This window comes from Gallus gallus, chromosome 2, assembly GCF_016699485.2.
Source record: "Gallus gallus isolate bGalGal1 chromosome 2, bGalGal1.mat.broiler.GRCg7b, whole genome shotgun sequence".
Classification (NCBI taxonomy): Eukaryota; Metazoa; Chordata; class Aves; order Galliformes; family Phasianidae; genus Gallus; species Gallus gallus.
In genome coordinates, this window is record NC_052533.1 from 130017656 (window position 1) to 130042383 (window position 24728).

Here is a 24728-nt window from a genome sequence, read left to right on the forward strand (position 1 = left end):
ATGTCTGCTGTTGTCACTGCAAAACTGCACCACCCACCACCTCACCATGCCCATATCCAGTCTTTGGTCTCCAGAAACATTCAGTAAGTGCTGATGAGTGTCAGTGGATGACATTCTTTTGCATGGAGAAATTCACTTCCACACTTTTTCCTAATCTGTACTTTCATGTCAGACACCATTTTGTTGGACTGCCCCTCTGCTGCCATCTGTCAAATGGTAACAAACCGTAGAAGAATTCTGATGGGAAGGTTCACCCACTACTGCTGTACCACCAACATCCACCTCTGATGTGGGCCAACATTATAAAGTAGGAGGCATTAGTTTTGGAGCAGCACTCATTAAATATATACTATAGTTAATTAGTATAATATAACAAAACTTATTTTAATTTTTAACGTTTTTTGTTAAAATATATAGAAAAAGAGGGTAACAAAAGTGTAAAACCAGTGGGATATTTGACCTTGTTTTTGTGAAACTAATGCCTCAGTCTGGCTTGATGGCAGTGGCTGCTATTCTCAGTGAGCTATCAGGGTGTTCAGTAGAGACTTCTGATGAAACTTTACTCTTCCTGTGCTTCATTCTTCAAACCAGTTGTTCACAAATATACGTAATGCCAAAAGTGGTGACACGAGTAAGATGTGACTGTGAAGTGAGGGATATTTCTCTCTGGTAAGAGAGGGCTTATAAAAGTCTGGATAAGAGACGTGATCACATTTTAAATTGCAACTCTACATTCCACTTGAAAATTCACAGGTACTGTGTTTATGCTGACTGAAAATGAAGTCACAAATAAACCAAAAATTGATGGGGTTTTTGGCAATCTTGAAACCTATTCTCAAGCCAGTGTATCAAAACCCTGACACTTATCTGCCATCACTTGAGCTGGTACTGCACCATGCCCTGTGTCATGGTTCCAGCCCAGGTGTGCTCCTTGCACACCAATGGTCCATTGGTGGTGAGGGCCGGGCCCTGACAGGAAGAGCCACCCCCATGATGGTGTGGGCAGGGGGTGACTGCAGTGCTAACAGTGCTGGGCCACATGCAGCCCGCAGCCCACAGGGTGGACATGCCTGATTTAAAGCCTGCCTCGCTAGGTTGGCCAGCCTGCTGCCAAAGACAAAGATGCAGTGCCTGTGGGACATGAAGCAGGATGCAAACTGACTTTTACAGTGAGGTCCTGCAGTCAGCAAGAGGGTGCTTCAAGGCTCAGAGGGCTGGTGTTGAGGTTCAGGTTTTTCCCAGTGTTGTAATGCTCAATTTTGAAATGGCTAGCTACATCCTTGGATATGTAAAAGTGAGATATGTTTGTCTAGATTTTTTTATCTGGTTAAGTTAATGCTTTCTATAGCCTGTTAATGTAAGTTGTTAAGTGAGATTAAAACATGAGAAAAAATCAACTGGTAGACTGGAACTGTCCTTCTCCAGTATTCACTGTACAGCAAATTGTCTGTTAGAAAAGCATTGTTGACTTTAAAGGTATCTATGTATATTGAAATAATAGTCATGGCTAAAATAGAAATTTCATTCTTTGAGTTAATGCATATGATTATCATTTTTTTTTTTTTTAGTTGGAGAGGATGAAAAGTAGCAGATATATTTTAGGGGAGTTCTTATGATATTATACTTATATTATATTATTTTGTAAACTGTCAGTTTTATCAGCAGGAGAATGAAGATGTCAACCTGCAGCCTCTTCAATGTGATTCTTTCCTGTGTACTTAAGTAGTTTATCTCAAAACACTTAATAGCAGTCTACACTTCTTAGATTCTTAAATTATTTCACAATAAAAGGATAATAAGATAAATTGACATTATTTTTTAAAGATCAGACTGTAGAGGCAGTTTTAATTCTTCACAGAAAATAATTCTGTAGCCCATATATATTCTGAGTTATAATTCTTTTGATCTCTGTTGATACTTCCTATTTAATGGCTGTGTCTTGCCAGAAATACTTTCCTACTTCCTCAAGACGATAAGTTTCTTGTATGTACTCTGTGACATTTCCCGAAGCAGTGATTGCAACTGTTAGAGACGGTGAGGAGTCCTGATTCTTTTGCCAGCACTGACTCACTCTGAGCAGCCCTGAACAACTTACTGAGGCTGAAATTTTCACTGAGGCCATAGAGGATGTGGGCTTGTTTTCAGTCACTGCATACAGAGATAAAACCTAGGCAGTGAAGTCAGACTAGGGAGTCAGCTCCAGGAGAATGACGTGGCATCATCAGCAGGCTCCTGCTCCATAGGAGACCCTGCTTACTGTTCACGGAGCTCCCTGATCACTGCATCTGTCTGAGCAGCAATGAGGTGCTCAGAGCCTGCACTCCTAAAGGGGAAGCTTGTCAGCCAAAATAATTTGGGATATGCTTTACACACATGATGTCCCTGGGCCTTATTCGTGTGAAGGTCAAGATCATTCCTGTAGGGAAGGCTGCCACAAGGCCAGTATTCTACTTAAATCTTATGTTATCCTCAGAGTAGGATTTAGGTAGTGCACAGGACATGTGCTCAATCTCTGTTCAAGGGTTTATTTCACTAGTAGTTACATAGTCTGCCTTATAAATGGGCATCACTCCTTACACCAGCTTCAAAGTCCCAGCTACGGTAAGATATAGCCACATATGAAAGCAGTGTAATAATCCAGGCTGAGGCATGGAAAAAGCAAGTGAGGGCACTGGTCCGTGTCCAAAACCAGCAGTCATTCCCTGTCTGGCAATAGTGGTGAAAAGCTGTGTTGGTCACTGCTGGTGCTTGATCATAGAAGATGTAGATAAGCACATAACTCATGAGTGCTGGAGCAGTGCAGAGCCATGTGTCTGTTATGCATGGCCATCCCCAGCAAGTGCAAAGAAATGATTAATTTGAATCTTGATATTGTACATTATAGTTATACTACATTTATCTCTATTTATAATAATTTTACTTTTCATATAAATTATAATTATAATGGATGGAACTATATATTGCATGCATGCACTGGAGCATGGCATTCAATCTCCCTTTGTCCCAGCCCCCCTTTCTCCTTCCTAATCTCACAGTAACTAAATCTTTTGGATGGTCACACTAAACACTGATAAATTTGAGTCTTTGTTGAGATTTTTATTTTATTTTTTCTTTGTACTCTCTTCCTTTCATAAATTTGTTGCAAACATTGAAAGGAAACAGGGAAATCATGTTAAAGCATCTTCTTTTGTAAGACATTTGGGTACTCCGACTTACAAACTCTGAGCTAAAAATCAGCATCCAAGCAGTGATTTTATAGCTCAGAGCATGCATATCTGGTGGAAAGCAAATAACTTCAGCTGCTATTACACAAATGAGAGATGAAAATAGATCCTTCTATGCCTAAGCATAAGTACTGTAAACTGAGACGACACCACAGATACAGTCACAGATGATCTCACTGCTCTAGCTTTCAGACTTATAAAGAATACTTTCCAAAACATTTTTGTTCATTTAATACATTTCATAACATTATTGTTAATGAGGCAGTATTCATATCAAGCTAACTTTAGTAGATTTCTGTATTCACTGACACAAGCTATCTGGATATTCTTCAGTAAAAAAAAAAAAAATAACAAAAACAAAACATTAAAAATCCAATAATATTGTTTGGGGATACAATGGCATATGGAGCATTTTTAGAAAGCGTAATATGTAAAACCAATATTGTCCAGATCTAAAATAAAAAGGAGTCATCTTTCAGCTAAAAGGATCCCCAAAAGTCTTGGAGAACAATTGATGAAATGCTGAATTTCTGCTTCCAGAATAGGTTACCTTTAAAAAGGATTGAGTCTGAATTAAACAAGCTTTATTCTTAATTATCTCTACTTTCTATTACTCTACATGCAATGCTCCATATGCTTCTTACTGTATTTTGCCTATACGAAGCAAGTGAATAACCAGACAGACTCGGGACTGAAATGTCTTTGCATACATTGGGGAGAATCCGCACACAAAGGGACATTTATCAGGGGCGGCTGTTCCTCTGCTGAGGAAGGGAGCAAACCCGAGAGTCCAGAAACAGATGATGATCTTATCAAGAAACCCTCTTCGGTAATATCATCAGCCTGCTCTTGCCAAGTCTGGCATTTCTGTATTGTGTATTTGTGATGGAGAGAGAGGCAGCAAAGCTGTGCAAGCTGCATGCGTCTGGGATAAAGTGGCTACTCAACCCACTGGCTCTGCACAGTGTTAGAGTATAATTGGGAATCCTTTCTGCCACTACAGAGTGTCCACGTGAGAATGGAGAGTACAGTATTTCTCTCACGGAAAACTGCAGAGAGGGCTCTTCAGCTGCATTGGTTGCTTTTGTTGTTGATGTTTGTTTGTTTGTTTGTTGTATTTTTGTAAATGTCTCTACTCCTGTTTTTGCACAGCGTGTGCAGCGAGTAAAAACCCTTTTCAACTCCGCATCCTAAATGTGAAGATGGAAATTTATTAGAGAACACAGAAACAAAAACAAAGTATTTTTTCTTGTATCAGATTTGTAATTTGATAAGGAAGGTGGAAACTGCTCTTGTAGCAAGTGGACTCAAAGCTAAAGCTGGTTACTGCTGATTTCATCGTGGGGACAGGATTTCATCATGATAGCCTTTCTTTCATTGAAAGGTCTAAAATTTAACTTGCAACTTTTTTGTGACTAGATTTGGAGAAACTTGAGTATCCTGAAGTCATTTGATTAGATTTCTTTTTGAGTCCCCTCAGTAGGAAGAATTACAGCACTGTGCATATCTGTGTTACTAGTAGTGGAGTAGGATACAGAGCCATCATAAATCAGAATAGATCTCAAACTTTCACAGATTTTAGGTTGATTGGAAAGACAGAAGGATCTTTTCTTCTTCACCTGTTGCCCCATTGGCTGTAGCCTTCTGTAGTTCTGGTTTTCTTTCCAATTTCTAGAGCACAAGGCAACTACAAATTTAGGGACACAGCAGTGTCTCTGTTGTAGTCAATAGCTGGCAGTGAGCAAGCACTGCCTCTTCTTTGGGACTGCGTCAGGGAAAAGTACACTTTTCTTTCAGTAGGTTTCTGTAAGCTGAGCAAAACAGTCCAAATAATGAAAGTGTATATAGCTGAGTAAAACCATTCCACTAAGAAGCTAAACAGTCTCTAGCAGCAGTATTCTTCATGTACTCCTTCCTAACTAGCAAGGAGAAAACAGTATTTTTATAATCGTTGAGCTTTAGCCTTGAAAACAGGTAACCACAGTTTAGCAATTCTGTAATTAATGGCCCCTCACTTTGGAATTCCTAAGTCACATTGTCATGATTGATGCAGAGGTGCTCACCACTGTAGGTCTGTGCTTTTCCATCGTGGGATGTGATGTTGTGTTCATATTAGTTCTGTACATCGTAGGAGTGTGAGATACTATAGGAATGTAAATTTTTTCTTTGTACTGAATTTATATAAACAAATGAGGAACTTACAAATAGACCTCAACTTTATATTGTAAGCATTTATTGTAAGTATCAGTGCCCGTGCTTCTTTTGAAACGGCCTATGTTGTGGGGCATAATGTGCCTTCACATCACTGAGTTTGGCTCTGTGTTCCAGTTGGGAATCTGGAGCAGCTTTTGTACCTGTAGCTAAGGTCTCATTAAACAAGCTGGAGTACTGTACCAGTATGGTGGTACTAGTCAGAGCCTAGTGTATATTAAATAATCAGTAAAGAAACATTTTCTTAGGAAAAAAAATGATTGTCTGCACTGAGCTATTCTTATCTGGCTACTTGGAGACAGAAAATGGTTTAGACCAGATGTCAGGTGAAATTGCAACATTGGGTGCAGTGTTGATACACTTCATGTGTACAGTTTAGCCATTATTCAGCTGAGCAAGGAGGTATTAGAAGAAGTGTGGTTTATTTTGGTGGCTCAGCTTATAAATTAAGTACTTATAACAACACACATGCTTTGGCTAAGTAGGATAATAGTGTTTACATTATGGTTCTAAATGTGAATTCATGCACTTCTGTCCATATGTTTCACGCCTGGAAGTACAAATGTGTTTCCTCACTGCTGCAGGGCTTCTGCCTCTGTTTCCTGAATATCTTCTGTTTCCATTTCTCCAGGCTGCGGCCCTGGAGCATGTTCAAAGAAGGGCAACAGAGCTGGTGAGGGGTCTGGAGCACAGGCCTTATGAGGAGCAGCTGAAGGAGCTGGGATTGTTCAGTCTGGAGAAGAGGAGGCTCAGGGGAGACCTGATTGCTCTCTATAACTACCTGAAGGGAGGTTGTAGTGAGCTGGGGGTCGGCCTCTTCTCTCGGGTGACTAGTGATAGGACTAGAGGGAATGGCTTCAAGCTGTGCCAGGAGACGTTCAGGCTGCACGTTAGGAAATACTACTTCTCTGAAAGGGTGGTCAGGCACTGGAATGGGCTGCCCAGAGAGGTGGTGGAGTCACCAACCCTGGAGGCATTCAAGGAACGTTTGGACGTTGTGTTGAGGGACATGGTTTAGTGAGAGATATTGGTGATGGGTGGATGATTGGACTTGGTGATCCTGTGGGTCTTTTCCAATCTTGGTGATTCTGTGATTCTATGATTCTATGAACTTGAAACTATAGGCAGTTATTTCCTTAGGGATTCCCTCTCTTGCCTTGTTTTTGGATTTTGTTTTTCTCCTTCCATGGTCCTTTTTTTCCTGAATATCTGTCTATTCTTTTCCTATCTTCACTTTCAGAATATCCTTGTATTTATTGTCCATTGTAGGACAGTGCTTTTGAAGATAAGGATAGTACCTGCACCCTCTGCCATTTTCAGTACTAGCAGCAGGTAGGAGAGATAAACTGCTTCTGATTTTCAGTGCTATAAAGAAAGGTAGAGAGCAGTGAGGTTGTTGTTACCGAAGTTGGAGAAGGTTTCTCATTTCTCATCCTTGCCTAGAATGTACAGCTGCACCATGAGAGTACTGGCAAGGTGCACAATGTTTGGCAGCTCAGTGAGGAGGGAAGCTGTGTGTGGCAGCTTCTCCTGCCTTGTGTCTGCTATCTAGACCTATGTCTGTCTCTAGGCAGAGGAGAATGGTGGCTTGAAGCTACCTGTGGGTTATCTTTTGTGTCTGATCCACTCAGAGCCATCACTGTTGGCCTTGCTCCTTGGAGCAAGGACTCAGGTCCTGTTGGCCTTGCTCCTTGGAAAGGAAGGGACCAAGAGGAGTGGGGCAGGGAAGGAATTGCTGGGGGCTGGCTGTGACTTCAGAGGAAGAGGGCTGCTCCCTTAGCAGTGGCCAGGCCTATGTCCTCTTTTTCGGGGCAGCAAAATTCAGTTTTGTAATTGGTTTTGGACAGCCCTTGAAATGATTTTTTTTACTGCAAAGGAAATTATAAAATTCTTTTCAAGGTTGACTGTAATTTAGTGTGCTACAGTTTGGATTCCATATATGCATGAGTCTTTTTAGTAAAATAGTTACAGTGCTTGCATCACAGAATGCATTTTGTAGTGCTGCAAGTTAAATGTTACCTGGAAACTTCCCAGATCTTCCCATTCCAGAGTGACTGAGCTGGTGACTGTGTGTAGTGCTATCAGCAGTGGAGAGATGTGGATTCAAGCACATTCCTGGGCTGAATTAGGTAAAAGGATGTGTTAAATCCCTGACAGGCAGACCTGATGATGTTAGATGGTTGACCGTTTTCATAACATAGCCGTGTGAATTGTTCTTTTAGCCAACCCTCCTCCACAACAGCAGTGGCAACTTTCCAGTCGGTGCCGAAAAGGGCTGCGGTATTCGTGCATTAGTTCATTCATCACGAAGTGCCGCGGTTTAGCACATTGTGGGTTACTGCTTCAGGCTCTCAGTTACTTGTTTTAGAGTTTTTGGCTATTGAATAGGTCCTGTGGAAAGGGAGTGTTTCTGTTTTGCCACCTCCATTATGTTATCTTTTCGAGTGTAATTACAAGCTAATTCAAAGCTCTTTGTGTTAGGCTAATAGCTTCTGATTCACTGCTGTCAGCCACTACCTCTTTGTGCACTTCCGATGCTGCTTGCCCATGTCCCTAACTCTTACCTATGAAGCACATTATTTTTTGCAGAGTAGTCTCATCATAGGCAAATCAGTAAGTGAACATCAAAAATATCCCATCTGTTACATATGGCTAAGATCAAAATTATCAAAAGTCTTTTTTTTTTTTTTTTTTTTTTCGTTCTTATCCACACAATAAATGTTGTCAGCAGGATAAGTTCACGCATCGGATAAGGTCACAATTTCATTTAGTGACAACTTCCAACAGCGTGAACTTCCAAGGTTCAATTTATTAAAGAGTCAGAAAGGATAAGATCACTGCATGGCCAGCCTGATTTATCAGGGTTTGACTGGAGTACTTGAATAGAGAACGCCATATTTCAAGTTTATGTTCGAAACTGTAGTTTAGAGTGTGTTATGTCTCAGAGACTTGAAAACTGAGGGAGGAGAATTTAGAGGAGGTATCTCAATAATGCAGTTTATGCCTGCCAAGCAAGTGGATGAGCATTTCATACTGGATGTGCCTTGTTAAGAGTCTCATGAGTGGAAGGATAGTTCTGTACCCTCTTTGAACTGCTGTGTGCAAAATTAAACATATTAGCTGTTCCAGTGTTAATTACAAATCTGTTCTGAGCACACAGCAGTGCTGGCATATCTTCAGATCTGGGCTGGGCAGCGTTTAAGAACTTGTGAGAGTGTTTTTCACTCGTTAGCTATGACTTCAGAGCAGTCCTCGTTTGAAACTACCACACGCGCTATTTCTCTGCTGTGCAAAAATATTCATTAACGGAGCCAGGTGGCTGTGCATAGGAAATATTCAAAGAAGGAGCCATTTGCTAGTGCATGTCAAGTAACCAGTCCATAATTGAAGCAGAGAAAGAGCTTGCTCATCCTTTTTAGCTGACACTACTTAGAGAGCTATTCCTGATAAAAACAAAATCAAACAAAACAAAACAAAACAAAAAGCCCTACTACAGCCAAAGCTATCAGTGACTTGCTTAGAAATGTTAAACATTTCTTAAGTTATTTCTCAACGAAGTAATGCCCTTCTTCTACCCCAAAATTCAGCTCTTCACTCACCTTCAGATATGGACTACTCTGTTTCTTGTTCCAAAGTGAAGGCAGGTGGATGAAAGCCAGGGCTCTTTTGTTCAGAAATGCTATGTACAGTTTAATTCTTCTGGTATACAAACTGTGGTCAAATCCTCCTAAGGGCCAAAAGCTGTTGTCAGATTCATCTACACTACACGTGAATTTTAAAAAATGACACTGATCTTGCTTTGCAATAAGGCAAAGTTAAGCTAACCCTCCACCTTTTGTTTTGTGCAAGCCCTTTGTGACATCCCTAAGACAATATGTTAATGTCAGGAAAGAGTCCTAAATTGAGTCATTTCATTCTGGTTTTGTATCCACCAAGGTGGCCTAATATCTTAAAAGCCACGGGATGTTTTGTAGCTCTACTAGTGAGTCATGACTTGGGGCTTCTTTTACAGTGCAGCTATCGTAAGTCTTTGAGTAATCACAGACTTTAAAAGTATGCTACATCAACAAGATAAGAGAAACAGCCCACAGCACTAACAGCATTATCTTTTACCAAAATTGATTAGCCCATACTATGTGTCTCAAATATTTTGTATAAACTTACTCAGCAAGCTGGAAATAAGTGTGTTCCTGAAGTAGAAGCTGGGGAAAGAAACAAACAAATCCCCCAAAATAATAACAAAAAAAGAAAACACTATGTTACCTGTGAAGAGTCAGTGCTGGCTGAGGCTTAGCTCTTCTAGCTGCCAATGCTAGTATGGCAAAGAAATCTCAGCCACTCTTCCTGTAATCTGTTTTGATACCATTTAACTAATACGAAATTTCAGAGGAGCAAAATGTTGTAAATGAACGCAGGAAAGTTGCAGACTCTTTGCTCAGTGGTCAGAGGGTATTCATCAGAGGATTTTTAATAGTGACATTTGCAATCTTTCTTCTGCAGACCCTTGTACCAGCCCCTGGCCTTTCCCTGCTTAGTGCAGACAAAGGGGTGTACGATGTTATTCTACAAAAGGGATGAAGATGGGTCTGGTAGGAAAATAAAATAATCTTAGCAGATGCTTGTAGACCTTACTTTGCCGTATTATTTTTAAATTACTCTCCCTTAGCATTAGGTTTTCTTTCTTGATCAACGATTATCTTGCTAAGGATCAAATTGTAATGTGCTGCACGAGTGTAACCAAAACACATGTGTTTGCCAGAACACCTCAGCAGATTATTTTTTGCAACTCCTAACATGTATGTACATCCATCATATTAAAAATGGACGCTGTTAATGGTGACCATAGAGAAATTTGTCTTATTTAGAAAAAGGTGATCAAGGAAAAAAAGAAAGTCATGAAGCAACATGATTTGTAATTCTGTTTGCAATCTGCTGCTCTCTGTTATGGTGGTCTTCGTGGAAGGGAACAACTCTCCAGTACAGCTCAGTGTGTTGTCATTCCATCTGCAGTGCACCCAGTGCATTAATACATCCTGGAAAGTATTGCCCAAACTACAGCATGGGACTGTAACAAAAGAGAAAGAATTTATATTAACTTACTCAACTCTCAAAGGGAGGGAAAAAATACACTTTTGGAAAATAGCGGCTCATTTTTTATGTCTGCCTCAAACCTGAAATGCTTATCAGATATAAGATTTGTGTTATTAATCTTATTTAAAATATAAAGTGTAATGATGTGTACCTTAAAACTTAGGTAGGTTTTTGGATATCACCGGATGATCTGCCCCAAGTTTGTCGTTCTTAATCCATTAAAAGACAGGCCTGCTTGTAAATCCACAGGTACAGATAAGAAGTCACTGTTTGACTGTGTCTGAACCCTTTTCAGATGAAAAATGTCAGTGGCAGAAAGGGAGGCTGAATTATTTTTTAAAAGGGTTTTCAAAGATTCTCATGATTCCTCTGGTATCAGTTAAATGTGACATGTCCATAGACATAGCTGTTTTTTAGGGCGTAAAAGCAAGTAAATGCTATAGTTTTCATCTCTGTGTAGAAAGAAAATGCTGCAGTATGTGTAAGTGATCAATTTGCCTTGCAGTACCAGAGAAATTCCTGTCTTCCATAATTAACATACAAAGAGATATTTTAAGATTCAAATGATTTGTGACCGTGTACCTGTGAGAGGGAAAAAAAAGCGCATATATATGTGTATTTCTGTTTGGATGCATATATATCACATATGTAAATGACATATAATGTATCCATAATAAGCTTTGCTGCTTACATACTGCCATTTAAGCTGTCAGAGCCCTGTCATGATGATAGCTCGCCCGCATACATGCAAGCTTTTGTAAACTGGTACAGCTCTATTTCCCAGATTTGTTCCAGTTTGCAAGGAGGACCCAATGCACAATTTTACATAGAGTAGTTTTGTAATCTGCAGCACTCAGAGGTGGAATTTAGATTTCTGTGCTTGGAAATGGAAGCAGGAATCAAGTCTCCTCTTTGGAAAAATGGTCAAGATTAACTCAAGAGAACCTTTGCAGCCTGGCTGAGACATAAATGCAGGCGTTCACGGGAATGGCCCATTGGGGGAAGTCTGTGGAGACTGCCTGCAAGCCAGGAGGAGTTACTCACTTCCTCAAACCCAAGGTTAATTTCTCAGCAATTGCCAGTTCTAAATCTGGGATGAGTTTACTTCTTACATAGTTGGACTTCCCACTGTTTGTGCAAAAGCACGGCCCTGATTAGGGAGAGAGTTGTCGAGAAGAGATGTGCTGCTGCAAACGGCAGGCATTGCTGCTGCTCGGAGGGAGGAAGGGGACTCAGCAGACGGCAGAAGCAGGGCTGCAGCAGGCTGGGGGGAGTTCTGCACATCTGGGGGCTGCAGCTGATTTTCAACCTTTGTGCCCAAGCGCAGGAAGGGCAGACCTGGGTAACAACTTGAGCAAATGTGAAATGATTGACGAGGAAAGCACTAAATCCATCCCCACTGCTAAGTTTCATCCCTCCTGAAGTTGGAAAAGAGAATTTATTTTTATTGTTTTAGAGAAGAACACTGGAAACTGTAATTTTGCGTGCAAGTGTACCTGCTATTGCACTTTTAACTGTAGTATTTGTTCATAGGAAAACAGATTTCTTGAGGAAATTGCTTTGCAAAGAAGAGTTGTCCAGAGTCCTTTTTAAAATCCTGTAATAAAATTAACAAAACCAGAGAAGTTAAAGTGAACGGAAATAACACTTTAAGGTGTTAATTTTAAAGTCTGTTTCAAAAATAAAATATCCATATGAAAAAAGAAGAATTAATACACACTAAAAAAACAAAAATCACTCTTTACCCCTCCACTGCTTTTGCATGTTGTGTTAAAATCTGAATCTAGCAAGTTAAATTATTTTGGGCCTAATTCTGAAAGGTTGCTTTCTGTATATCACTCCATTCAAAATCTCTCTTGTTGTAATTAATTCTAGTAAATATTTTCAGTAGTGTCTTCAAAATCAGTGGAGTTGCTCTGGATTTTCTCACTGTGAAATATGTTTAAAAAGTATTTGGGAGCCAAATGCTTCAGAATGTGCTCTTCTGACAGTGAAATGGATCACGGAGGCTCATGCACCAGGGGCTGTTGCACTCTCAGCTATCGTCTTCCCCCTCCTCAGCATTTTTTAAGTACTTTCCTGAATCCACTCTTCTGACTAAAAATGCCTTCAAACCATACTGCCTGTGAAAAGGTAGAAATAAATGTAACCTTCTAGATCACCTTTGAATAGAATTGTAAAGAAAGAGGTTTGTTTTTCTTCTGCAGGATGACCAGATTGGTTGTTTTTTTCAGAAAAGTGTAATTAATTCTCATTCCAGGGATCCTCTGAATTCTAGGCATACACAACAAACATGGAGGTGTCTGCAGTAAGGCTAGGAGGGAACCCTCTAAACACTGCTTGTGCTCTTTGTTTGCAGGGGAACTGGAGGTGGTCCAGAAGGATGGGGAGCGCAAGGTCCAGAGCCGGCAGCAGCTCCCAGTGGGGACGACGTGGGGGCCCTTCACCGGGAAGATGGATCTCAACAACAACACCTTGGTATGTAGGTGCTTCCAGGCACCTTGCTTCCATGGGGGATGGCATGGGTCATTATGCAGCTGGAGCATTTGGAAAACAGACATTGATAGCTCTTGTGGGCAGTGGCATTGGGATCACTTCAAATTAGTGTACCTATGGCAGCTGTCCACTTAAAGTTATTTGGAACACAGGTTAATAATAGTAATCTGTTATTTTACAGGAAGAAAGGAAGTGTTGCTTCCTTGCTTACTGAACTGTGCTACTCCCTTTTGGCAGCAGTATCTGATTTTTTTGTATCTTTTAAAATTTTTCATAGCATCAGTTGTTCAATATTTAATTTATATTATTGGATGGCATAGAAGATAAATAGCTACATTGGTTAAAGCTAAAATGTATTAAGTCTGCCTCAATAATAAGATTGTTGAACATAGGAAAATGTCTTTTCAGCTTACAATTTTTTTTTTTTTTTGGAAGATACTGCAAGACATTTGCCATGTAATATATTTTTAATTGGACTTTTAAAATTATTATTTTGATGCAGAAGGTATGTGGGCCATATTACTTGTAAGTAACACTTTGCTGACCTCAGTTCCACATGCTGAAAATCCATGTTGTTCCTAGGTCTTCATTTCATTTCTGTTTGGAGTAGTTTTAACCCTGAGCTTCAATATTGTCTGTACATATTTCAGATCAGTTTTCCAGGAATATCTGGAAAACTGATGCCCATAATATTATGAGCCCATAATAAAAAAAAGCAACAAACATTTCTAGAAGAAGGGGTTTAGGCAATTTGGGAGTATACATTGCCCCATGTGATACTACTAAAAAATCATTATTTCAGCTCTATCACTACTCGCTATTACAGATTTTGCATGAAGGGATTAACATAAAGACCCGTGGAACTATTACACAGTAGTGTATTACACATACCTGGGGCAGATACAGCTCTGCTGTAAATTGAGAAGCTGAACTTCCCAGTGTAAGGGATATCATCCTGTTATTCGAGGAACTGAAGAGTGGGAAGTGTTGAGTTGCTAAAGCAGCATCAGTGGACATGTGAGAGAGGGGATGTGGAGCTGGAGGAAAGCAGGAAGCTGAAATTCTTTCACTCTTCCCTACAGAACCTATTTTGTAGGTTGTATTTGAGATCTATTTCTAAAAGCTTGCTGGATGTTTCTTTCTGTAGATGTTCAATCACCTGGATAAAGGATGCATTTTCAAAAGTACTGGACACTGAAAGTGTCTTACACTTAGAAAGGGAAAAATGGAAAATTTGAATACCTGTTTCCGTTTTCTCCATTTCTTTCATTTTGTTTTTATTTCTTCATTTATTTTATTCTTAGTCTATAAGCATTCTCAAAATGTTTTTCACAAAATCTCACTTGTGACAGTTATCTTGGAGTTAATGTTTGACTATGGGAGCTGATGGTGGTTGAGCTGTAACTACAGGAATTATCATATCAGATATCCTTAGGATCAGTTTGCAGTTGTTTCATTTTTATATTCTGAAGCAGGGATGGAACAACTACAGTCCATCCTTCAGGAGCTTTCTTCTCCTTCACTTGTGCAGGCATATATTAGGGTCTGCTATTACTTTGAAATTTGGACTTTTTCTGTAACAGAAACAATTAGCTAAAACATTTTGTTTTTTAATAAAACTGTAGTGACAAGAATTGACTTTTTATTTTGGTGGTTACCATGAGATGGAACGACTTTCTCAGCCTAATTCAGAGAGATGTGGTATAAAAATGTTCAGAAGGACTTCTGTCTTCACTAAGTTGGGAAGATCCTCCTTTGCATCTTGTCAAGTTAGAAAGTCTAATTTTTGCTGACACGATAGATTTTATTTTTGTTCTGCCTGCTATTTATAACAAATACATTTTGTAATCTGAAAAACTTCCTGTAAACAGAAATGTAGTCCTTAGCAATATTGTTTTGACCCCCATTCTCTGAGACAGTCAAAATTGAACTGGATGTGGTCTTGAGTAATCTTCAAAGTTGAATCTAAATTTGAAGTTTGCCACGCTTTAAGCAGTAGTTTGGACAAGAGGTGCCTTCTGCCCTGAATTATTCTCTGTTTCTAAGTAATGTTTCTTTTTCCCAAGTATCAGTGATTTCCTGCAGTCCTACATTTGTTAGTTTCAAATGCTGCATAAAGAAATGTAAATCCTTTGATAGATCCTTAATTTACTGTTTAAACGACACAAACCCAGTGCCAGCTTCTACATTTTTCCTTTAGCATTTTTTTCTCTTGAAATGATTCTCGTTTATTTATGATATTTCTGTTTGCTTTGCACATTTGATTATTTTACTCATTGCCGTACATACTCTCTGTTGTTCACAAGGGGACTTTGTGTTTGTTTGCTTAAGTTATTTATATCGGTTTTGGAAAGCTCATTTGGGTAAAGCCTTACGTCTCTAGAATTCAATCAAACTTTCACATCAGCTGCTGATGTCAGGTTTAGTTCATTTCTTAATGAGAACTTCAACCATTGCACTGTTATAGACATCAAATCTTTGGAAAAAAGCTTTAATGTGCATTTTAGTGTAGAGAGAAAAGGAAAGAAAAAAATCAGTGAAACTCAGGTAAGTATCATGATTCTTGCAGCTGGACTCCTTCTTGGAAAAGATGTTGGTGGTTACTAGTAGGTATTTTACCTGACTGCACTGATTTTTACTGTTAGCAATATATGACACTTAGCCTCACAGGATTTACTTGCCTTAGGATTCACTAAGCAGTAAGTTACTGCTTACTTGCTGTCCTTTCACCCAGCACTTTATACAGTCAGTACTTATAATATCATGTGAAAGATATTTCAGTCATTGCTATGGTGCTGAATAAAGACTCATTGCTGTTGGCTCAGCAGACAGAGCAAGCTAATTAATTCAGCATGGTAATTAATTGAGTCACTGTGCCAGATGTCAAATACTTTTTAGATCTTTCAAGTTTCTGTCTTGAAGTATATTAACAGTATACATCTCAGAGTAGGAGAAGGTTGGGTACCTTGAACAAAAACGATTTAAGTGCTGTTCACAGTTACAACAGGAATAGCAGCTGTTGACTTCATCAGCAGTGCCACAGCACTGTCAGGAGATGTGATGGAGCAAGGTCCCTGTCAGGACTTCAGAATACTTAAACTCTAGTGGTAAACTTGAGAGCTCAATGACTAATGACGTTCTTAATTTTTTCTCATCTGAGAGCCAGCCAGCAATCATGAATTCTGAAGTGTTCACAAATCTTTATATATACCCACTGCATTACTGTTGCTGAAAAAATCTGCATGGCCATCAGAAATCTTAAGAGTGTTGCTTTTTAAGAACAAAGAATGAATTTGCAATCTTAGGAGTTTTCTAGGCGTTTAATTCCCATTTCAATATGAATTTTGGAATTCCTTATATCATTATCTAAATACTTACAGACATGTATTTGTATACTTATATTTAGAGTGATAAGTCTCCTATTTAGATAGTTTTAATGATGTGTTCCTCTGATTTTGCCAAATTGGCAAAATACTCTTGCTCATAGCTGCTGGTCTTTGTACCTGTGGACACTGTTGGACGTTCTTTCTTTTTCCTTCCATTTCTTTCCCCTTCTCCTTCCTTTCTGCTGCAAGGATAGCAGTTGATAGTCCCAAGAAAGTGAAATGTCAGTGTTTTCAAAGTGAACCATCATGGTACTTGGATGCCAGAAGGTAATGGCATTACCCTTTTGTACTGGGCAAGTTTACTGTCATACCTACATGTGACAAAAAATTTTATTAATTGCACAGGATTTTAAGAGAAATACAAGAGTTGCTTAGAATGTAATGCCTCCTGTTTTATGATGTCGTCCCATGACATCAGAGGCAGATGTTGGTGATATGGCCATAGAGGTTGAACCTGTCCACTAATATCCTGTTACGTGTTGTTGCCATGTGACAGATGGCAGCAGAGGGACAGTCTGACAGAATGGCGTCTGACATGGAAGTGCAGATGAAGCAAAGGTGTGGAACTGAATTCTTCCATGCAGAAAAAATGGCACCCATTGACATTCATTGACACTTGCTGAATGTTTCTGGAGACCAAACAGTGGATGTGAGCACAGTGAGGCGGTGGATGGTGTGTTTCAACAGCAGTCGTAGAATCACAGAATCTTAGAATTGCTCAGGTTGGAAAAGACCTTAAAGATCATCAAGTCTAACCGCAACCAAACCATACTACCCTAACAACCCTCCGCTAAATCATGTCCCTGAGCACCACATCGAAATGGGTTTTAAACGCATCTGGGGATGGTGACTCAACCACCTCCCTGGGGAGACTATTCCAATGCTTAACAACTCTTTCTGTAAAGAAGTTCTTCCTGATATCTGACCTAAACCTTCTCTGGCGCAACTTGAGGCTGTTTCCTCTCATCCTGTCACCTGTTACCAGTGAGAAGAGACCAACCCCACTCTCACTGCAATCATCTTTCAGGTATTTGAAGAAAGCAATGCCATCCTAGCAGCTGTGAAACAGTGGGTCACCTCTGCTAGTGCAGATTTTTAGGAGCACAGCATGCAGGCTTTTCTTCATTGCTGGCCAAAATGCACAGCTAGTGATGGTGACTGCAATGAAAAACGGGTTTTTTTAGCTGAGAATTTTCTCTATTGATTAGTGTTATTGTGTTCTCTGTATCTACTGTAGTCCATGGAAATAAATAGGAGGCTTTACTTTTCTTGATTTTTGATTTCTTGAGATTTCTTGAAAGAAAGAAGAATCCTTTTCAAGCCTTCTATGCTAAAACGAGATCAGCTACATATTTCTGGGTTTTCTTGAGGTTTAATATGATATCACTGTTTTGACAGACAGACACATAAGTAATTTTGTACAAGATTGGTTTATTTTAATCTACAGATGATGAGCTCTAAAGGAAGGCAACATGATTAAATCAGTACTTTTAGCAGGAAGGCTCCAACTTTGTATCTTGCTGCATCCCTCAAAGTTTAGTGGATCCTGGGTACCTAAAAGCAGTCGGGAATGTATTTCTAAGGCAGGAACCCATAGCTTGTGACTCTAGACTTCAACAGGAAAGTGAGTTTGCTCACATGCCAACTATAATGTGAGCAGGCCAGTGAGAAGAATGGAAAACTCTTCTAGGAGGATTATACAAACAGCTGAAAGCATAGCTGCTGCACACGAGTAGATCTAAACTGAAGTTGCTAGCAGCTTATTTAAGAAGAAACAGTTTACTTGCTTTTCCCAGCTGTAAATATTTTCCTTGTCTCCCTGAAACAAAAGAATTTCTCAAATATCATACTGCATTCACTGTTTCTCAAGAAGCAGCACAGAACCACATGGCCTGTGATGAAGGTCAAGCTGTGGATGATGCCATGGCTCCAGTAGTGAGTGGAGGCATTTTGAGATGTGATTTCCTTTGGCGGCAGCCATCTAGTTTTTGGTGTTAATCTGTGCCCATGGCAGGATTTTGTGAAATGAAACAATGAGCGTCTGGATCCTGCCTCCTATTCTTGTGGTCTTGTCACAAGGAGGAGCGTGTGGTGCAGGCCTGTATCATCCTGATAAGGAAAAGAGGATTCAACATGGCTGTGACGGGAATCCGTGGGAAGAAAGTGTGCAGGGTTGGACCAGGAAAGCAATGGGATACAGCAGAGACCCTTTAATGGGATCTGGGAGGTTCAGTGCCAAAGCTACACTTTTCCTGGAAGATAGCCTCACAAAACAGTTTATTGGATAGTGCTGTGAGGGGCTGAGGAGCCAAGGTTCAAAATGCAGTTAAGTTATTCATTCGCTAATCTGCAGCTGGTCACTGCAGGTCAAAAACCTCATATCTGTAGTAGCCAGCAACTTTTAATCTCCAGAGTTGCAGTATGAGAGTTTGCTGGGCACTTGGTTGAGGTTCTGTGTGGCCACGGACAGCAGCAGCCTGTGCTAGGCTGCCTCTGGTTTTGTTGTTTAAACATAGAAATGTGTAAGGTGGGTTTTGTCTTTAGTCAAAGACAGATGGGGATGTTGGCTCTTATTAGCAGAGTGACTTCTATGTTTCATTACCAAAAATAGTATATTGAGTCACAAGCCGTGATTTTAATCTTTACTATACTGGTTTCATACCTGTGACATCAAGTGTCTACAAAAGCATTTCTTTCAGTTTTTCACTGTTATTACCAGCAGGTTATACATTAAAACTGTAGTTTGGAAGCACTTGCTTCTTTCCCAAATACTGGGAGACTTTAATGTAACAATGTTTCTGGACAGTAAATTGCATTATGCTTACTGTGATGTACATTTGTGCTATGCAAGCATCACTGCCAGCCACTTCATACAATGTGAACATTTTAAAAAGATGAGATATATTGATATGATGTGGAAACCCATATGGCCATCCTCAGCGACCTTTGAGAACATTCCCTCCCATTCCCACACTGTTTTTAAAAAGCCTTCCCTTTTATAAAGCCATGTAGTTGAGGGGAAGGTAATGACAGAAGAATTCTTTAAAAACTTTTGCCCATAGCCATTTTTAGCCATTTTTCAAAACAAACAAACAAACAAGTAATCAAACAAAACAGCAGTTGTTTCTGTTCCTTTGATGACATTTACACAACAGAGTTAATTTAAAACATGTTGCTAATATGATAGCAAGATATGGTAATGATCTGAATAAACACTGTTCTTGAAAAGTCAAGAGAGGTTTTCTTAAGCTTGAGAAAGTGGTTTCCAGAATGCTGAGAAATGATGAAAACCACATTCCCTGCGAATAGAAATGTACATACTGATCACACACCACTGTCTAAGTTCTGTTAGCATGCTGGTATTAATACTGCTGTTAATATGGCCTTCATTTTAAGTTACTATATGTTTGAGAGACATGCAAATATATTTCTTCACTGTTTTTCTTGTTTTGTTTTGTGTTTTTTTTTTTTTAAAAAAACAATACAAGGAGACAGGATTGAAATCCATTGTTCTGTTTTATTCCTTTATTGCTGAATCAATTATTTCAGAAATGCAGTATTACGTAGGGGATTTGTTCTTAAAAACACTTTTTTAAAACTACTTTCCCTTGTCTGAAGTCCTTTCTTAAAACTACACATGCCCATGGTTTATTTTGACACCTATTTATCAAAACAACAGAACTTTACATGTATTGAAAACCATGACTGGTCACTTTGAAAGGTTTTAAAAAACAATTCAGTTACTTGGTACTAGCTATAAGCATGTCCATTAAGCAGACATTATCCTAATACTCTCCTAATTAAGTAGTAGATACTACCAATTATTCTCATTAAACTGAGAGAAAACTCAATAAGTTCGTTGTCCCATTTCAGTGAGCTTATTTCAGTTGGGAGGTCCTCCTCCTCAGGGAGGATTGCCTGGGAGCTGCTGAGAGCTGAGTGGGGAAAATATGGGGCAGAGGCAGGAGTCCAGGGCAGAAAAGGGAGAAGAAAATTCAGTTCAGCAGAAACAGAGGGAGGCACCAGCTGTGAGTGCCAGGCTGTTCTGCTTTGGGGTGTGGAGTAAAACAGAGAGAAGATAAGACATATTGCAGCACATACTGCACTGTTCCACTGACTTACATGTTGAATTTAGAGAGCACCACTGCAACAACCTGTGAGCAGGAAGGTGTTCTTGTGCTGCTGGACTACGGACATCTGGACTGATCCTCCCTGTACCGCAGGCTCTACGCCTCAAACACTTATTTTGCTACTGATGATTTTGCAAAATTTGTAACACAACTTTTTGGATGAGATGTAGTCCTATTTAGGAAGTTTGGATGAGAGAAAGAATTGATTTAGCACCTTTGAAAGTGGTTCATACAACTCAGTACACTAAACACCTAAAGGGCACATTTCAGCATTTATGTTTTTGACAAAGAGTTGAACACTACTTTTGTCCTCTGAGAAATTTTTTACAATTCATACTTCTTATAATGATATTTCTTCTTATTTATGAAACGTGTTAGTATAGACTAAGCAGATATAAAATGTCCAATTTAAATATTTGGCAGTTTTTGAAAAAACTTTGTTCTCACTGGATGTTAAACAACATCTTTGTTTTACACTGAACCAAAATTCAGTTTCTAAAATGTTGATACATTTTATTAGTAGTTTCACATCCATAGAACAAGTGCAGGAAAATCTAGATGCATCATTTTAGTGGAACGTAAAGCCACGAAGATGCATGTGTCTACAAAGATACATGCATTGTTAAGCCAATAATTTTGTGCTTATGAGGGGCTCTGAGCTGAAAGATTTGCAGCTTACATTCTTTCTTTGACTGTTTTAAAGATAAAATATCCTGGATACTCCTGGGTTCTTCTTGGGAAAATACATAAAGCTATGCCTGCCCACGTAGTTATCCCTAGCATACACTGCTAGTGGAGGAGAGTGCTGTGATGCCCTTGTGGTGGATGTCCTTGTGGAACTGTGGTGGCACTTGGGATAACACTGAGGAGTGCGTTCCATAAGACCTGTGGAAGCAAAGCGGGCAGTTGTTTGGAATGAAGCATGCTGTAGATGAAATTCCAGGGTGAAAAGAAAATTCACCACTTATATGTTTCGGAATTGTGCTAATGAAAGTGCAGACCACGATACCACTGTCTCTCACATACCTTATCACTGTAGCAATAATAAGATTTGAAATTATTGTCTGTCCTAACTTAAGACTTTGAGTAAATGAGTAGACCTGTGGTTTCAATGAAGACAGAGTCCACTTGCTGCTCACTTCAGCCCAGCCTGATGGAATGATCAAAATTCCAGTTGGTTCCCTTTCTCTCTGCATAGGCTTCAGAAGGATAGCCTATACATTTGCAAGAATGATTGAAAAAAATGTAGTTATTTCATTGCCAGTCAGATTAACTACATTTTGTGAAAGCATTTCTTTGAATTTTTGAATAGAAAAAGATAAATATAGCAAGTACAGTTAGCACAGTGTGTGTATTCTCTATGTATACATACATATACCTTTATAAATATAAATGCAGGAAAATATACATGTATACATTCATACATACATATGCCAGTGTTTGCAAACATATGAAAGACAGCACAATCTATCGTGAAGGAAACACTGCTATTAGTTCCTAATATCAGAGATGCATTTGAGATATTCACACTTTGCTTAACTTTCTGCTTAGCCATAGCTGCTTTCCTAATGATGCTGTAGTATCACATAGCCAGTAGCAAAACTTGTGCCTTCCAAAATGCAGCAGATCTCCTTTCTATCACTGAAATTTGGGCATTACAGTCTGTGTATTGTGCATAAGTGCTAAGTGAGGTTTGTAAACATCCCGGGCCTAATTTCTCAAGCTTGGAAAACAAGATCATCAGTGCAGCCCATGGTGGTTCTGCAGGCTCCAGGAGCACTGCAGAGACATTGGGCTGCAGCCCTTAGTGCTCTGCTGGGATGTGTGTAGGAGGCACCAATGCTGGGCATCCATCCCTGTTCTCCTGGGCAGTCCCTGCCACCTGCAGCAGTGAGAGTTACAAATTGTTTCACGTTCATGTCATGTCTTAAACAATCAAGCATTAATAAACTTTTGCCCAGTATTTTTTTTTTAATGCATTTTATGTTATTTCACAGACTAGAGGAAAAATATTTCAACATAGCACCAAAAATGTTTTGCAAATTTAAAAGCCTTAAATGTGGTTACAGTCATGTATTTTCCTGCTTTTTTTTATTATTATTAGAGCTCCTTGGGGAATAATTATGTCTTAAATAGAGAAAATAATGCCTTTTCTCTGTGTACTCCAGGGGAAGGACAGCAGAATGCTACTGATGCATTTAGAATAAACTACATAGCATTTGAGATATCATCATAGTTTTTGCATATTATTCACTCTGAAAAAATGACATAATTTAAAACTTTTCTGTCGCAGATCAATATTTCCCTTTTTTTTTTTTTTGACATTTTATTTTAATGTATGCCTGAAAAGAGCGGAAAATATTTTTGAATAAAAGCTTCATCTATGTTAGTCATCATTATTATTTATGTTTCTACTTAGAAGCACCCCTTCAGTTAACACATTCCGCCAAGATGTTTTTCTCTTTGAGCTGTGTGGCTGCACACGGTGGTCTCCAAGCTGGAGGAGGAGTGACCACACTTTCTAAAAGATGAAGCTGGCACTCGTGCCATGTGTGAGGACACAGAGACAAGCCGGGGGATCCGAGGGAGGTGTGCTCGGCACGGGGAGGTGACGAAGGGTTCTTCCCTCTCTCTCCCTCTTGCAAGCTGTTGTCCTCACTTTCGGAAGAAAACTGGGACAGATTAGCATAAAGAGAAGAGAGCAGTGAAGTAGCAAACAATAGTAGGACCAAAATATCTTGGTCTCTAGTGTGTTTGTTTAAGCTTGGGCTGCACTAGCAATGGGAGAAGTGTAGGCGCAGTAGGGAGAGAGAGGGTGACCCATGGCTCCTGGCATCACAGTGCTGGGAGGTGGCTGCAGCCAGCCTGTCTGTGTGGCTGTCCAGAGACTCTGCTGGTAGATGACATCTCTCAAACTTGGCTTCAAAAGGCCTGAATTAGACCCGCTTTTGCAGAAAATGGCAGATGGGACACTGTGGCAAGTGAGACAGTTGGTCACACAGTGGAGGATACCCTTTTCAAAATGTAATTGAAATATAACAAGGGCTTGCTGGGAGATAAGAAAGTGAGCCTCTATGTTTCTTTGGCACGTCCCTCAATTTCCTGCAGGTTTTTTTTTTTTCTTACAAATGTTTCTTCTTCCTGCTCCAGTTTCTTGCTAATAAAAGTTAGGATTAACATGTGGCAAACAACCCAATTTTAAATGAATGTTGCCTTTTCAGTGCATTTTTTCAGCTTTACGTTGGACTTTGCTTTTAAGTGTTCTGTACTATTTTCTCAAGAAATGCTGTCTGTTTTCTGAGGATCAGTGTCTCAGGTTTCTGTGTCAGAGATGTGAGAAGAGAGAGCAGTGGCATCGCATTCTCAGGATGCCAAACGTGTGCACTTTGATCTGGCGCTCAGTGTGCCTCGGGGAGTTAGCTGCATCTTGATTTCTGTAGTCAGCCACCCGCTATCAGGTACCAGGGCCCTGATTAGGCAGGCGGAAAAACAGCGAACACACCATGGGCTGGATGTGGAAACCTTTGTGAGAAGGCTATTGGCATCAGCGGTGTCCTCGGCACTTGTTCTCTGGTGCAGTTTCTGGGGCAGTAAATGCCCTTAACACTCACTAACAACAACAGGTACCTTCGTGCACTGGTTTGAAAGCTCTCCCCTCTCCCCACCACGGTTAACATTTCATTGCAGAATGGAAAATGAAAAGGATATCCGCGTTTTGATAACTTGACCTCTCGCAAATGTGAGACCACTTAGAGTGGCTGTTCCTCCTTAACATTCCTTGCATGCCCTCCTCCAAGCCAGTTGCTAGCACTTGGCGCAGTGCTGGAGTGGCTTTGTAGTCACACCTGCGCCACTTGCTCTGTCTGTGGCATGCAGGCACCCATGGGGCAAAACAGCCTCTCTGTACTTCAGTAAGCATTTCCCTCTCGTTCATCCCAAGGGGACTCGGCTGGAGTCTCATTCTTTATTCACTGTAACTCCTGTAATTTTGAAGTCTCCTGAACTCTTCAGAAGTACAAGCATGGTATTGTCAGAGTACTCCGTGTCTCTCTGGCAGCCCTGTGGGACATGCAGAATGTTCTGGGAGAGCTGCGAGTTGTGGAGAAGCAGAGGCTCGGCATCCAGTGCCATCCCCATGGCCTCACAGTGTTCAGGCTCACGAGAGCTGCAGCAGCAAGCAGCACTGATGG

At 40.0% G+C, this 24728-nt stretch overlaps 1 protein-coding gene across 3 annotated transcripts in view; it reads left to right on the plus strand.

The window, feature by feature from the left end:
• The window catches only part of ZFPM2 (zinc finger protein, FOG family member 2), a 309751-nt gene that overhangs the window by 138253 nt on the left and 146770 nt on the right, over positions 1–24728 (plus strand). For all 3 annotated transcript variants that reach the window (XM_418380.8, XM_040689674.2, XM_040689675.2), the window contains one exon: positions 12886–13004. In XM_418380.8, coding sequence (XP_418380.4) covers positions 12886–13004 — 119 coding nt within the window. The remainder of the gene's footprint in view (positions 1–12885; positions 13005–24728) is intronic.